The 16,526-nt window shown below is 42.7% G+C and overlaps 1 protein-coding gene across 24 annotated transcripts in view; it reads left to right on the plus strand.

Moving 5' to 3' along the window:
• The window catches only part of SRPK2 (SRSF protein kinase 2), a 393,623-nt gene that overhangs the window by 176,611 nt on the left and 200,486 nt on the right, over positions 1 to 16,526 (plus strand). For 22 of the 24 annotated variants that reach the window (XR_009610358.2, XR_009610356.1, XM_060633812.3 and 19 more), the window contains one exon: positions 3,149 to 3,300. Coding sequence is in view for 21 of the 24 variants with exons in the window: in XM_060633812.3 (XP_060489795.1) it covers positions 3,149 to 3,300 (152 nt within the window). In the remaining 3 variants the exon portion in view is untranslated. Of the gene's footprint in view, positions 1 to 3,148; positions 3,301 to 7,771; positions 9,302 to 9,333; positions 9,630 to 16,526 lie in introns of those variants that run through there. The other 2 variants (XM_060633823.3, XM_060633825.2) reach the window with 2 other exon arrangements.

The following is a 16,526-nucleotide window of genomic DNA, read 5'->3' on the forward strand; positions in this document are numbered from 1 at the left end:
AGCCTTCAAGATGGTGTGGCCTCCTCCTCTTGTGCCTATACCTGCCCTAAGACATATTTACTTGTGTTTCTCCTATGTGGTAGGCAGTAACAAGGATGAATGATATGAAAAAGAATCATGATCAGCACCATAACATTTGGCAGTTACGTTGTTCTGAACCTTACTATGACGATTTAAGTGATTTGATAGTTGGTGATCATTGATGTGAGGCATGTTACTAGGAGAAGCCTTAGAAAAATTCACCATCATTGGTATGACCAGGAATCTCTGATTTTTTAGGCCAAGTACTCCTCTGGTTTTTATCTGAAGAGCCTAGGGTGGTGCTGTCCAGTAGAACTATAATGTAGTTCTACATTTTACCATATAATAAATGTAAACTTATTAATAAAATATTTTACATTTTTTGTATGAAATCTCAGAAATCCGGTATGTATTTTATGCATGTAGCATGTCTTGATTTGTACTCTCGTCCCATTTCCAGTGCTCAGTACAGGCATGTGGCCAGTGCCCACTGATTAGACAGCATACCCTAGGTGTTAGGATGTGATAGTTGAAATATTACTTCAACATTACTCAACTTCCTTTCTACTTCAAGGTACCCTGACTCCTTCCTTTAACTTGAGAGAAATAAGTGGCCTTGGGGGAGCTTTCTGCCTGCCTGTTCAGTGTGGCCCTCACTGGAGGGAGACGAGGTGCCTGCCTGCTCGTTGAGACCAGAGGGTCTGACAATTTTGTTAAGTGATGTGGACAGCTCAGCAAATGGGGGGACAATAATTAAGAGAAACACATTATGATGAGCCTCTCAAATGAGAGAAAATAGGCCCATGAAAATGAGAATTTGTTTTCCCTTATTACAGATACAGTCTACTCTGTAGGAATAAAGCTAAGTACAGAAAACACTTGTTAGAGCAGTGGTTCTCAAATGGGTATGATTTTGTCCCCAGGGAATTTGTTAATTTCTGGACATAGTTTTTGATGGTCACAACTGGTGGTGGGGTGTGGATGTTACTGACATTAATGTCTTGAGGCCAGGGATGCTTATAACATTCTACAGTGTACAAAACAGTCCCCACTACAGTGAATTAATTACCTGGCCGAAGGGTCTGTAGTGCGGAGCACAGGTAGAAGATTCTCCAGTTCTGTTCTTTTCATTAATTGTTACATAGTTTCTATAGGGAATATAACATGTTTTCTTTTAAATTTGGAGAATCTCCTCATTTTTTCGTGTAAAATTTCTAAGCGTTTCTGATTGAGCACATTGGTCAGCTCAGTAGTTTCTGCTCACAGCCCCGAAGAATGAATGAATGGCTCTTGTGAGACCATTCATCTTGCTCCCCTCCCCTTCCCTCTGGTGCAGCCCTCTCCTGCCTCCCCTTCTTCCAGCCTCTCTTTTGTGCATTGCCATTCTACTTTCAGTAAGAACATGTATGTTAAAAAGGAAAGGAGCATTTGCAAGGCTGCCAGAAAGATTAGTACACTTCCATAAGGTCTGTTAGATGTATTTTTGGATGTATTCTGGCAGTGATGTGGGTGTTTGGTTGTGATTATCCCCTTCCAGGGCTCCATCTTGAGCAGTGGTTAACTCAGGATGTGATCACCACCCTGTTCCTAACGTTTGTCACCCTGGGAGCTGTAACTTTGAGTCTTCATAAATTGTAGCAAATAGCAATCAATACAGGTCGTTTTCAGCTCATAAGCGTTCCTTAGTCACTCTGCCAAAGATACTCAACTTGCCAGTGCTTGCCTTTCAGGTTACCTGTGCTGCACAGTCCCCACCCCTTCCTCGTGACTGCTGGGTTTCTGCTGCCTTCCACCCTACCCCCCTTTGTTGCCTGTGGCACTTTGAGTTTTGGTGGCAAACCACATAAGTGACCTTTAGCCAATTTAGGCTAAAAGCAATACAGTAAATGCTATTTGGGGGCTATCAGATTGGGAAGAATTTAGAGGTCCGGCTTAGAGAGGGGCCGGGGTCAGGTGGCTCTGCTGGCCCTGCCTCTACTGGCAACTGCAGATGAGCTTGCTGCCTGTGACAGCCGGCCTGAAGGTTCCAGGCCTGTAGAGTCAGCTTCAGCCGTCTGTGCTCTGAGCGGTACGACAGTGAAGAAAGTGGATCAGAACCAGCCTTCCCTTGTGTAGGGAGGAGCAGTCTCAAAAGGTGCTTTTCGAAGGGGGGCACAACTACTGGCAGTCCAAAAAGAAGAGCAGCTGTGCACACATCAGTGCTTATGGGGTTCCCCTTGCTTCCCAGACTAGAGACCCCCTCCTTACCCTGTGAACCTCTCTGGAGAACACCTCTGTCAGCCCGATTTCCCTTGCCTGTTCGTGCACTCTGTGTGCTGGCTCAGGAAGAGTTTCTCCTCGAGTTTCTCTAGATACCTGAAAGAAGGCTCTCATCTGTAATCTCTCAAGCTTAGAAACATTTTTTTGTATTGTGGGTTTTCTTATCTTTTATAAAAGAGCAGACTAACCATTATTTAGCCTTTTTGTGACATTTGGAAATTAGCATTTTGCAAACCTTGGAAACCTTGCATTAATGTATGTGCTGCTTTTGTATTTGACTGACAGTGGGTGTTTTCATTGTTTAATTTCCAGTTTGGGGTAGTATTCTTGATAAGCAAGGGAGATAGATGGCTGAATTCCTTAATGAAAATAACTGTACATCAGTTAATAGCATGTATTAGCTTTTACGAGTTATCCCGGAAACCTAACCACATTGTACTGTTTCTATGGGAAAAGGAATTCTGATTTTAAAATAATGGAAAATAAGTCCTTTTATAAGCTCAGAGCTGCTTTCATCTGTCTTTTTATAATCTCTGTGGGATGTGTTCTAACTTAATAAGGCTATATAGCATGGGTGGGGGGGGGTTCTCTTTCTGTTTCCCCTTTATTTCATAATATTGTCAGGACTTACGAAATTTTGAAGCTCTGAGTGAAAATGTGCCTGCAGAGTGTGATTTTTTTTTTTTCTTCTGGACCTGTATATTGAAACCTTACTTGAATTTAGCTAAAATGGACGCGGTGCATTAACCAGCATTTCTAGTTAGTGTGTGACAGGTTTATTTTTTTCTTGTGTTAAGAAACTCTCATGTGTGTCCATAATGCAAGATTGGCTTCTGAGTAAATAGGAATTCTCCTTCTCCCGTTTCAGGCCGGAGCCTCAGCAGAAAGCTCCCTTAGTTCCGCCACCGCCGCCTCCACCACCGCCACCGCCTCTGCCAGACCCCACGCCCCCGGAGCCAGAGGAGGAGATCCTGGGATCAGATGATGAAGAGCAGGAGGACCCCGCCGACTACTGCAAAGGTGATCGTGCCTGCTTGTCACTGACGCAGACTGTGTGGTCTTTGTTAAATTCACCTCTTGGTGTCAACACCCTTTTTTTTTTTTTTTTTAAATGTTTATTTATTTGAGAGAGGGAGAGCGTGAGTGGGGGAGGGGCAGAGAGAGAATTCCAAGCAGGCTCTGTGCTGTCAGTGTGGAGCCTGACCTGGGGCTCCGTCACACGAACTGTGAGATCGTGACCTGGTCCAAAGCCAAGAGTCAGATGTGTAACCAACCCAGGTGCCCCTCATTTTTAATTTCTAGATCATTAAGTATAGAGTGGTACCAGAAAAGGTAAGAGACAGCAGAAGGAAAACTGTAAGAGATAGACAGTATATACATATGTACATACATACTTTCAAGAGGATTTTAATCTGCTAATAGAATTAAAGATACTGTAAGTAGGACAGTTAAGGATAAAAACAGCAGCAGCTATCTAAGAAGAGCATAGAGACTAGAAGGTACCAGGCTCCTGAGGGGAGCCAGTGTAACGGTTGTGCAAGGCAATTGACTTTAAGTTTTCAGACTAAGAGTAACAAGGAACCAGTCCTTTTCTCTGTATAACATTGAATTACATAGTATTCATTGTCAGTGGAAAGAAAGCCTGCTCATTTGTTTACAGAGACAGACTTTTTCCTGGCATTGTACTCAGTGAAAAAGACATTCTGTGGGCTTTGCCATTGTGTGACACAGTGGATTGTGTTTTTAGCTGTGATTTCACAGAAGACATAGAAATTACTCAGGTGAAGTGTTCTTGTATTGCTTTGTAAAGATCAAGAGCATATAGTTAAACTCCTAAAAGGCAAGCATGTTGTGTGATGAATATTGAGGACAGTGTGATCCAGACTGTATACTTTGTGTAGACTGGACTCTGAGAATGTAGGAGAAAGGGAGGTTGATGTGTCCATTTGACCACCTCTTTGTTACTTAATTTACTCATTTGGACTTTCATATTCTCTCTCTCTCTTTTTTGGACTTTCATTCTCTTTAGTAGATTATCACAGTCTGGAATTCTGAGCTTCTGAACAATTGATGAGACACTGACTTGCTACTGATTAAGTTCAATGTAATCAGATTCCCCCCGCCCCCCTTTTTTTTTTTAAAGAATTTTATTTTTATTAGTTATTTTGAGAGACAGACAGGGAGACAGAATCCCCAGCAGGGCTTGGGATTGATGCAGGGTTTAAACCCACAAACCAGGGGCGCCTGGGTGGCTCAGTCGGTTAAGCGTCCGACTTCAGCTCAGGTCACGATCTCACAGTCTGTGAGTTCGAGCCCCGCGTCGGGCTCTGGGCCGATGGCTCAGAGCCTGGAGCCTGCTTCCGATTCTGTGTCTCCCTCTCTCTCTGCCCCTCCCCCGTTCATGCTCTGTCTCTCTCTGTCTCAAAAATAAATAAACGTTAAAAAAAAAAAAAAAAAAAAAAAACCCCACAAACCGTGAGACAATGACCTGAGCTGAGACCAAGAGTCGGACACTCAACTGATTGTGCCACTGAGGCACCCAAAGTAGATCAGATTCTATACAGAAAAATAATAGATGGCAGGAGATGGATACCTGGTCAGGCCATAGAGTATTAATGAATCCCTGACTCCATAGTGTCTTGTATGAATTTATCTAGTGATTGCAGGCCATCTGGGTGTTGGTTATGGAGTACCATTAGAAACTTTTTAAGTCTCCATTAAGAGGAAGAGAAAATTATGTTCTGTTGTAAAAGTTTAAGAACTCATCTTCTACTCTAACCATAGAGTGGGTTTCCACACCATAGGTGTGGGTTTCTACACATGGAATCAATGTTTTCCTTAGAAAAAAGAACGTAGATCTTTAGCATTTGGAGGAGTAGTGATTATGACCTCAAAGGTCTAAGCCATCCGGTATGGAACATAACAGAGCCTGTGGAAAGGTGAAAAGATAGAGGTTTTACATCCTCCCTCTAAATCTGCATTTCTTGGTTCACAAATGAAGTTGTTTGAAGAGGAGATTTGGACAGTTGTCTTTGATCTCACTGCTTAGGCCGTGTTGTTAGCTTGGTCTGCAGGAACAGTTCTTTTAGCACATGGGCTCTACCGTGCGGGAATGGGAGCTCTTGTTCTCACATCTGGCACTTGAGTGTGTGGGTCAGGAGGTGTAACCAGTACTCTCATTTATCCCTGTACCATCTCTGTAGAGCAGCAGAGGGGACAGACACCTCAGACCGAAATACAGGGCTGTGAATGAAGGATTGCACGGTCAGGGCTGATTTTAGGTAACATTTGCTGAACTCGAACCAGTACTAAAGTCAGCCTCACTGAAACATGTGAGAGATGTAAGCTTCTCTGTCTCTCTGTCTCATTCCTGACTCTGGCAAGTAACTTCTGCTTCCAGTCAGCATTACATGTAGTAGACACCTTGCTCTGTGAATTTTGTGATCTAGATCAGAACATTTTGTCTAAGGTAATGGACATAAATGCATTCAAGGGGTCAGTGGAACTGATTGGGAATGTCTGGGGCAAGAACTGTGCCCCATCCCCTGCCCCCCGCCCCCAGCCACAAATAGAGTTTAAGTTTCCAACTTGCTAATTATTCACATCTGAGTTATTTAGTAAATTTTGCCTACAGTCAGGTACATTATTCTTTGTAACTATAATACAACCATCAAAATCAAGAAGTGACCTTTGTGGGGCCCCCTGGGTGGCTCAGTCCGTTGGGCATCTGACTCTTGGTTTTGGCTCAGGTCATGATCTCACAGTTTGTGGGTTTGAGCCCCACATCGGGCTCTGTGCTGACAGTTCAGAGCCTGGAGCCTGCTTCAGATTCTGTGTCTCCCTCTCTCTCTGTGCCCCTCCCCTGCTCATGCTCTATCTCTCTCAAAATAAATAAATAAATGAAAAAAAAAAGACATTAACATTGTTTATAGCTCTACTATTCATTCCTCAAACAACATTCAGGTTTTGCCAGTTGCCAATATCGTCCTTTATATGAAACCAGTCCTTCCCAGACTCATACTACATTTTGTTTTCTTGGGTTAAAAAACAAAATGCAGCTGATCTAACTGGCCTTATTAAGCAGTTCATGAACCGGGCAGCACCCGCCTGTATCTAGCAAGTGGAGATGCTCCCGGAGTTGTACAGAATGAGAACTTTGAGGGTGAGGCATGGAGTTACTAGCTGAAGAAAAGAAAGGACTGTTTCTTGACAGAATATCTTCCTTTGGGGCGGGGTGAGGGTAGAGAGCAGCAGGATTTTTATCATGCAGATTACCTCATTTGTGCTTATCAGGAAACTTCTGGTTGACTTTTAAAAGGTCACATTCCTGGGCTAGGTTTAAACTAGAATTAAGTCTTGGTTTGCTGTTGTGTTGGGGGGTGGGGATGATTCCAGTTTGGACTTTTGTTTTGTTTTGTTTTGTTTTTCTCTTTATTAACACTTGTTTCTTTAATCTGGAACAATTCCTTAGTCTTTTCTTGACTTTGACATTTTTGAAGATTGTAGGCCAATTATTTTGTATAAGGCTTCTTAATTTGGTAAACTGTTTATTTTGTAGCTGTTTTTGGTGTTTTTTTTTTTTTAAGTTATCTCTGTGCCCAAGATGGGGCCCGAACTCACAACCCCAAGAATAAGAGTAGCATGCTCTCCCAGCCAGCCAGGCACTCCCAGGTTTCTTAATTTGGAATATCAAAACAGTGTTGTTCTATGAGAAGTGTTCTTACTGCGTTTTGTCAGGTAGTATGCGAGTTTGGTTTGCACCATTACAGTTGGTGTTGGTTATTTTGTTTAAGATGGCGTGTGCCAGATATCTGTCCTGTGAAGTTACTCTTTCCTCCTGGTAATTAGTTAGTACTGTATGTTGTTGTGAGTTACTTTGAGACTATAAATATCCCCCTGCCAACTAACTTGCTTCCTTCTCCCTCTTCTTCCTTCCTCTTCCTGTCTCCACCTGTCCCTTCCATCCATCTCTGTGTCTGGTCATTCTTTCTAGTTACCTCAGATGGGCTCATTCATGGAGTTCCCTTTTGTTCAGTGAGTTCTAATTAGTTATTCTCCTTATTTATTTTGATGGCCCAAATTTGGCCATAAGGAGCTCCTTCAGGTTGATTCTGTATCCTTTTGAGATGTCCCTGCCATTCTTTCCAACTTTCAAGTATAGTACACTGTTCCAGGCTTGTCTCGTATTTTCCCTACTCCAGCCCTGGAATCCACTCTTTCTACAAGGAGCCCTCGTTCCTTTTAGTGGAGAATAGTGCTTAGGAAACAAGATCTAGGCATCAGATGTGGTTATTGCTGTTGAGGCAACAGTGCTTCCAGATACCTTAGCCTAGAGCTAGGGACACCCGTACACTCTTCCTTTATGTTTATATCTATTTCTATATTTATATCTGTTTCTATTTTTGCTTATGTATATATTAAAACACATAAATTAATCAGATATCTCTAATTCCACTCTAATACCAGGGAATTCAGCCCAATTTTCTCCCTTTCTATACTTCCGAGTTTCTTTCTTCGATAAATAAGAGGCTGGGTTCTCATTATCCTTGTTATGTTTAATTGCTTGATTAATTTCCTTGTATGTGATGAATCACCAGTCATCCTCACTGCTGTTTTGGGCATCTGTCCCCTTCCGGCCTTACTTAGCCTGTGCTCAGATATCTTCGCTGCTCTACCCTATCTAATGATGACTGTGGACTGAATTGTTGAGGAAGGGGAAGGGCAGGGGTGGCTTTGGCAGTTCAGGAATATGATTCCCTTAGTCTGGTGAGGTGTCTTTTCTGTCTTCTGGTCACTTCTGTTTTCTTTGACTTCATTCCTGGAGAATGAATCTGCCAGCCACTTTTTAGAAAGAAAACATCCATCAACAACAAACCACACTACCCTGTTTTATCTCTTCACAAAAGAACTCTTTGTTCACCTTAGGAAATAGGTTATGTTGGGGGTGGAGTGTGGAAAGTCCCCCACCATCTCCGCACCCTGCGGTAGCTGCAGTAAGCAACTGGGTGTCTGCCCTTCTGGATCATTCATCACCAACCAAATTGCATCTCAACATTCTACCTTCTTTTTACCTCTTTACGGGTCTTTCCCCACTCAACACACAGGAAACCTCAGCCACTTGAGCACAAAGGCCACTGTGTAAAGTTCTCATATTGATAAAGCATTCTTCTTTGCTCCTTTCTGCTTGCCTGTGCGTTCTCTTTCTGCATAGCCAGCCTGTGCCCACTCATCTCAGTTTTTGCTCTCCCGCCAAACTCAGGAGGATTATGGCCTCGGTGTCTGAGAGTCCTGGGGTCAAAATCTGGCTTCCCAGTCCTGTGTCCTCAGACAAGCTCCTTTCCATCCAGGCTTCAGCTTTTTCATCTGTGATATAATATCCTCTCTCCGCGTAATATAACATAAAGCCACATCGTACCACTCAAGATTTTATGAGGATAAAAATGAGACAAATACATGAAGTATGTGCCTTACTGCCTGGTACAGGGAAGGTGCTTAGGAAATGTGAATTTTAGTTTCCTCTGCTCTGTCTTCATTTATTCATTCTCCCCTCAGGACTGTTCCCGCGTGTGTGTTTGTGCTGGTCTCCTTGTGGCCTCACTGCCTCCCTCTGCTAGGCCTGTTTCCCTGGCCTCTGGAGAGAGAGCTGTGTCAGCATGGTTTCTCTCTTCCTATCTTGTTTTGATGTTGCTTCTGGGCAGTTTGTTTGGATTCTTACTTCCAAGCCCAGGAGATAACACGGATCAGGCACGGGGCGAGCCAATAAACAGACACTTCCGGGAGGCCCTTGTGCAATCCTGCTCATTTGGTGAGTGTCTCTCCGACGGACGGGGTAGAGCCCCCTGCTCAGGGGGGATTGCCGTGTAAAGTGGCTTTTCAGAGTGTGACCTTTGTACCACCTGCATCGGAACCGCTAGGGGCACCTGGTACGTGGTCCCGGGCTGGACTGTACATCCAGAGTCGGGACCCCTGGGAGTACGCCCCGCACTGCACATGTTTCACGGGCTCAGCAGGCTCCTCCAAGGTATGTGCTATGCCTCCAGAGCACCACGGCTACCACGAAGAAGTGGCTTCCGTTCACTTCCTGCTGTGTAAGGGGAATTAACTGCTTTGACCTACCTTATGTTTCAAAATGTTTCTGGCCCTCAGCATGTATTTGCTACAAGGACTGGTCCGTGGTGACCTAGGCACCTTGCTGTGTTAACATCCTGCTGCCTGCACTGATGGACTCCTTGGAGCTCCTGTGTTTGGGCTCTCTTAAATCATCCTTCAGGAAGTTGGCACCTTGTACAGTTTCATCACCTGTATTGTTTCTGCAGATACTGATTTCAGCACTTTCATGGGCTGACTTGGTAAGCATGTGTCATTTCCTTAGGCCTTCATCGAACCCCGAATCACATCTTAATTAGGCCCCTCCCCGTGTCCCTTACAATGGTGTCTGTCACAACCTGCCACCCCCCAGTAGTCGTCATGGTGTAGAATTGCACATGTATTTTTGCATGCATCTGTGATCTCCTTCTCCTCAGTCTGGAAGATTGCCTGTGGGCAAGGGCTGTGTATTTTGTCAACCCCACTGCGTGTATACTGTACACAGTGCAATAAATATTTTTGGTTGGATGAAGGAATTGTCTCTAGTGTTAGGCTCCAGCTAAGGGACAGACAGTACTGATGTTACCTGTGTCTCAGAAGGCATGTCAGGAGTGAGGAGGTCGATGTACCGTGAAGGACGCACAAGTCGGAATGCACATCTTGCATTTCCTCCCTGGATCTTAAAATTATCCGTAATGCTCCAGAGGTCTTTATTATACATATTTGAGTGACATTCAGTTTGTTTCTTTTGCGGCTTAGGAATATCTTCTTCAAAACATAGCATAAAAATGTAAATATTCACACACTAGAAAAATGTCAGATGACTTGTAAAAAGTTTAGACTGGCTGAATTTTAATAACTCTCAAAGTTTAATGGCAGTTTACGTTCTCATCAGCCTTGTCTTTCTCAGAGTATGTGACTTATGACTTATAGCTTTAGCTTCTTTTAAAGAAAGCAAGGAATATACCTTACATAGGGTTGCCTTAGAAACCAGTATCATACAGCTGGTGTTTTATAGAAGTGTAGTCTTTAGTCTCTCTCTCTCTCTCTATATATATATATATAGAAATATAGAAATATATATCATATAAATATATATGATAACCTTTATTCATTCACAGTTATTTTCCTTAAAATCACTAAAGCTGTGCACATATTTAATCCCACCATGGTTGTCTATGTTTTTAAAATTAGTTGGCTTGGGGCGCCTGGGTGGCTCAGTCGGTTAGGCATCCGACTTCGGCTCAGGTCACGATCTCGCGGTCCGTGAGTTCGAGCCCCGCGTCGGGCTCTGTGCTGATGGTCAGAGCCTGGAGCCTGCTTCCGATTCTGTGTCTCCCTCTCTCTGACCCTCCCCCGCTCATGCTCTGTCTCTCTCTGTCTCAAAAATAAATAAACGTTAAAAAAAAAAAAAATTTATAAAAAAAAAAAAATAAATAAAATTAGTTGGCTTAATTTGGCTCACTTGAGGCCTTAAAAAGAAATTCTCTTTATCTCTATGAACAGAATAATAGATGCTCTTGAACTGATTACATAGGCCTTCTTAACATTTCTTTCATGGGGCCTGAGGAGATTCTGATGCCTGATAGACCCTGGTGCTGTGAATTGCTGCTGACCAGGGTATTGATCCCTAAGCCTTAGTTAGCATGACAGTTGAATTCTTTGAGGCTTACTATGTGTACAGTGTTGTGTTTTACTACAGGGAATATAAAGGTGAGTGAGAAACCAGCCCCCACTAAGACTTCATGGGCTAGAATATAAACTAGTCAGTGACAGAACCTCTGCTGGTCTTGCGTTCGCAGTCTGTCCCTGGACCTAGTAAAATAATCTGTGGCTTGCTAAATAGTGACCGAAGAGAGCAGATCAAGAAACTTTTTAAATACCCCTTTTCATCTTTATTGTGTAGTTAAGTGTAAGATGAAAAAAAAAATGAAAGATTTGTGATTGCCTTTAGAGGAATAAGTTTGTTTGGTTAGAGGTAAAAGACTTCATAGAAAATGTAAAGGGGGCCTTGCCACTTGGGATTTATTAGACTTTGTTGATAGCATAGGGCACTTCTCTGACCCCACCTGCAGGCTGGGAAGGTTCTCTGGAAAGCTCTAAGTGACCTTTTTTTCCAGCAAATAGCAAGCTAAAAGCTGATGTGTAGGTTAGGTTGAAGAGGTGTTTGGAAGCATGATGTAGAGGACGAAGATGAAGGTAAGAAATTTGTACATGAAGTAAATTAAAACATCAGTTAGGAATATATAGTGAAAAATACAAAGTTGAACACAGAACAATTCATGTGTGTTTATGTCAATTTCTTGGGATTTTCTGCACATACAGTCATTTATCCTTTCACTGCAGATACTCCCCGCCCCCCGCCCCCTGTTAACATTCTTTATGCATTTTATTTCTCTTTCTTCCTGCATAAGGTTGAATAGAAGTGGTACGAGTGGACATTGTTAATTGTGTCTGATTTTACAGTTAAATGTGTAGGTATTTTTTAGGTCTCTTTACAGGTTGTGATGGATCATAGATTGAAATGTAAAGCTAAAAGTATAAAGCTTATAAAAAGAAAAAAGTAGGAGGATATCTTCACAGCCTTGGAGTAAGGGAAGATTTCTTAGAGAATATGCAAGACATATTAACTACAGAATAAGAATTAATAAATTGGATTTCATCAAAATAAAAAATACTTGCAGATTAAAAGGCATTTTTAAAAATGAAAAAGACCAGCCTCAGACTAGGAGAAATATTGGCTACATAGATAGCTGACAAAGAACATGACTGGGAGAGAGAACATAGGAAGTCTTGTGGTTTGGAGAAATATTCTTCATGTTGATTAGGGTGTAAACATTTGTCAAATAATCAGGTAATTGTGTGCATAAGACAGTTGATTTCCATTGCATGTAAATTTTATCTCTATTTAAAAGAAGGTAGGGACGGCTGGGTGGCTCAGTCCTTTGAGCTCAGTCTGTTGAACGTATGACTTCAGCTCAGGTTATGATCTTGTAGTTTGTGAGTTCGAGCCCTGTGTCGGGCTCTGTGCTGACAGCTTAGAGCCTGGAGCCTGGTTCGGATTCTGTGTCTCCCTCTCTCTTAGCCTTCCTCCACTCGTGCTCTGTCTCTCTCTTTCTCAAAAATAAATAAACATTAAAAAAAAGAATTGCTAAGTAAAGGTTGCCATACCTACTTACATGTGGATTATAGGATTTGTGTGTGTGTGTGTGTGTGTTACCTCTTTGTTTGTTTTTCTTGGTTTTCTGTATTGAGCATGTATTTCCTTGTAAGTAGGAAAAAAATGTTTTTAAAAAGAAAAACACAGCAGTGAGTAGAAACCATTGTAGATTTTGCACAGGGAATTGCTATATTTAAAGAAGATTAATCTGTGAATCTTGAATGACTAGAGAGAGAAGATACATAGAAAGGCGAGGTCAAAAAGCAAACAGCACCACAGAGGAAGCATCTTGATCATTTGACAAACAACTGAATATGGAGGACAGCAACGAAAACATTCCAAGTCTTGAACCTTGATGTGCCTGGAAGGAGAGCAGTGCCTTCTGGGCATCATTTTTTTTTTTTTAAGGACCCTGTGAATTTTCAATCTGCTTGTTATTTCTTCTTGGTATTGGATATTATTTGGCTATTAAAAAAAAACTTCCAGCCAAATAAACATGCAGCCTTGCTCTACCAAGTGAGCAGGAATTTCCAGCACTGCGTTCTGTGTCCTGACTCCACCGCAGCATTATTCTATTTGATTTTTTTCTGGGCTGTTTTTTTCTTTGCCCCAATTTCCTTCTAATTTTGTATCTTGTATTGTGGTTTTACAAACTGCCTCAGTTCCTTCTTGGAAAGTAGATTTGGCACTGTTAACACGAACAGTGAAATCATAGTTGGTCTGGGGAAATTTTGTTGAGTTTGACTTTATTCATTTTAGTTTAAAGAAGCTGGTGTAGATATCAAAAAGACAATTAGCAGTAGGAGTCTGGGGCTTGGAAGAGCAGCTAGCAAATGGTGTAGTAAAGAATTTAACATTGCCCAAAGAGAGGTCTGGCCTTTTCCCTAAGTTCTGTGTGATAATGTCTAAGCTCTTGGAGTGTCCAGCCTCGTAAGTGTCTGTTTACCTGGGGGCCTCAGGCCATGCACTGGCAGAGCCCCAATAAAGACTCTGGGCTCCAGGGCTAGATGAGCTTCTGTGGTTGGCAGTACTCTGTGTGTGGTCACCTGTCATTACCCAGAGGAATCGGCTCTGTCTAGAACTCCACTGGCGGGGGACACCTGCATGCTGTGTGTTTGGGACCCTCCTAGATTCTGCCCCCTACATCTCTTCCCTTGATTGATTTTAATCTGTGGCCCTTATGTTGTATTAAGAGGTGACCACGAGCATAGCACCCTTCAGGGAGTTTTGCGAGCCCTTCTTACAGATGATTAACTATTACAGCCGAGCTGCAGACTCGCAGCTGGTGTCAGCCAAGAGAGCCCGCAGTTCCGTGCGAAGTCGACGTGGTCTTGTGGCCTCCTCCCCAGCCTTACACAAGTACTGCAGATTTGGTAGGAAAATAAATCATGCAGGAGGTGTTAAGTGAATAAAAAAGATGCAGAAAGGCTGTTCAGGGACAGGCCTTTGAGAGATTCGGTGGAATCTAGGAGGAGAAAGAACGAGTTGAAAGAAACAGAGCAGCCAGGGAGGTAGGAGAGCAGCCAGAGACTGAGGGTTCCGCTTGACATGGAACAGATTGGGGAACTGAGCACACAGCAGCTCTGTTAGTCTCCGTGAAAAATCCCTATACATATTCAGTTGTGTGAGTGGAATTTTCCAGTTTTTGGGTATAGAGGGGTCTTACTTGCATTCTAAATGTCAGTGGTTCTTGTCCCTACCTGTTAGCTCCCTGCACGGTTGGCACTTTGGGATCTGCATGTCCCCAGAGGTGGGTGGCATGGGACCTGGGCCGGAGCCACTGTGACATCTGTCATGGACTTCCTTGCTGCTCCGGGCGCTGCCAACACCCACTGTGAGAATGCTTTTGGCCATGCTGCCGGGGCTTTCCCTGCCGTGCTCGGTGCCAGAGCGGGACTGGGTGGTGCAGCAGCAGTGACAGAGCCCAGTCCAGATGCTGCCTCTGTCTCCACTTAGTCCAGCAGGGGTGTGCACAGCACCACCTGTGCCACTGCACCTGTGCACCTCCACGTGCCCTTTGCGGATATGGTTCCTGCAGCCACCCCGCAGCCCTCTCTCTGCTGGCCTGCGCTGCTGGGCTCCGGAGTCTGCTTCAGAAAGAGTGCACTCAATGATGGCTCGCTTTCCTGCCCCATCCTCTCCCAGTCCCCTTACGGACTCACTGGAACATAAATTCCTTTACCTTCCTTCTTTGGCCAAAACCCGAAGCACTCTTGCACGTCATTTCTTTCACTGTGGCTCCTCAGGACCATCCACCGATTATCTCGGTGGGCCCAAGCATGTTTGATTCTTATGTGGGGTCTAAGGATTGTGAAAACACTTTTTTATAAACAGAACCTAGTAATGGGACAGGTTTTGGAATAATTTATCTTCTCCCTTTTTTTTTAATTTGTTTTTACTGAGGTACAATAGGCACACAACATTATGTAAGTGTAGGGTGTACGTCTTCTGAGTTAAGGTGTTGATTTGGTACATTTATATATTGTACCGTGGTTATCCTCCTTAGTGCTAGATAACATTTCCATCGTGTCACGTAATTATCATTTCCCTTTTTTGGTGGGAATTATTACAGTCTAGTCTCTTAGCAACTTTGAAGTTTATAATAGAGTTGCCTGTAGTTTTTATTTCTCACTTGAGGCTAGTAGATAAAAAGAACTGTATTCTTAAGAGTTCCATATCCAGGTCTCTCTCCTCCTTAGCATTGATGTTCTGGATTAGGCAGAATCATGATGATTTTCCTATCTGTCTGTATTGGATCCTGAGTCGGCTTAGAATTCAGAATATTGAAATGAAGTAAAAGAGTTTTAGATTTTGTTGTTGTTTTTTTCTTTTTCCTATTTTATATTGACTAGCAGTACTTGAAAACTTGCTATTTTTTTCTTCCTGCAGTTTTCTGTATTGATTACAATACTTCCCCCAAACCCTAATCCATGGGGCTTATTTTCCAGGACCTTCCAGTGAATGCCTGAAGCTTCAGGTAGTAGCAAACCCTATACATACTATGTTTTTTTCCTTTACGTACATGCTTGTGATGAAGTTTAAATTATAAACAAATCAGGCACAATAAGAGATAACAACAACAACAATAATAAAATAGAACAGTTATTACAGTATACTATAATAAAAGTTATTGTGTAAATGTGGTCGGTCTGTCTCTCTCTCTCTCTCTCTCTCTCAAAATGTCTTACTGTTCTGTACTCACCCTTGTGGTAGTGGTGATGTGAGATGATAAAATGCCTGCTAGATGACATGAAGTGAGGGAATGACGGACCTAGTGTTCGGCTACTGTTGATCTCCTGGTGATAGGAGGGGAATGACGTAGGCACTGTGACCTAGCATTAGGCTACTGTTGATCCCTGGTGATACGCCAGAAGGAGGGTCACCTGCTTCCAGACTGCAGTTGACCATGGCTAATTGAAACTGCTAGGAAGAGAGGAGTACTGTACACAAAATTTCCCACTTTAAAGGCTGCGATTTATTGGTTTTCAGTGTATTTACAGACTGGGCAGCTGTTAGCACTGTCTAATTCCAGAACATTTCATCACCCTAAACAAGAATCACGTTCATTAGCTGTCAGTCCTCTTCCCTGTTCTTCCCAGTCCTTGGCAACCACTGATCTGCTTTGTGTATGAGTTTGTTTATTCTGGACATTTGGTGTAAAGAGAGCACTATAGTGTGTAGCCTGTTGTGGCTGGCTCAGCATCTTTTTAACTTTGGTCCCTGATGTCGCATGTATTAGTACCTTCTCCCTTTTTATACTGAATAATATTCTGTGGTCGAGATATATTATATTTTGTTTATCCATTTATCATTTGGTATACATTTGGTTGTTTCTCCTCTTTGGCTATCAAAAATATGCTACTATATATACACATACATATACATACACTTTGTATATGAGTTTTTAAGTGGGCATGTTTTCTTTTTCTTGGGTAACCCTAGGCGTGGAATTGTTGGGTCATATTGTAATTCCATGTTTAAGTATCTTGAGGAATTGTCA

Source organism: Panthera onca, chromosome A2, assembly GCF_046562875.1.
Source record: "Panthera onca isolate mPanOnc1 chromosome A2, mPanOnc1 haplotype 2, whole genome shotgun sequence".
Taxonomy (NCBI): domain Eukaryota; kingdom Metazoa; phylum Chordata; class Mammalia; order Carnivora; family Felidae; genus Panthera; species Panthera onca.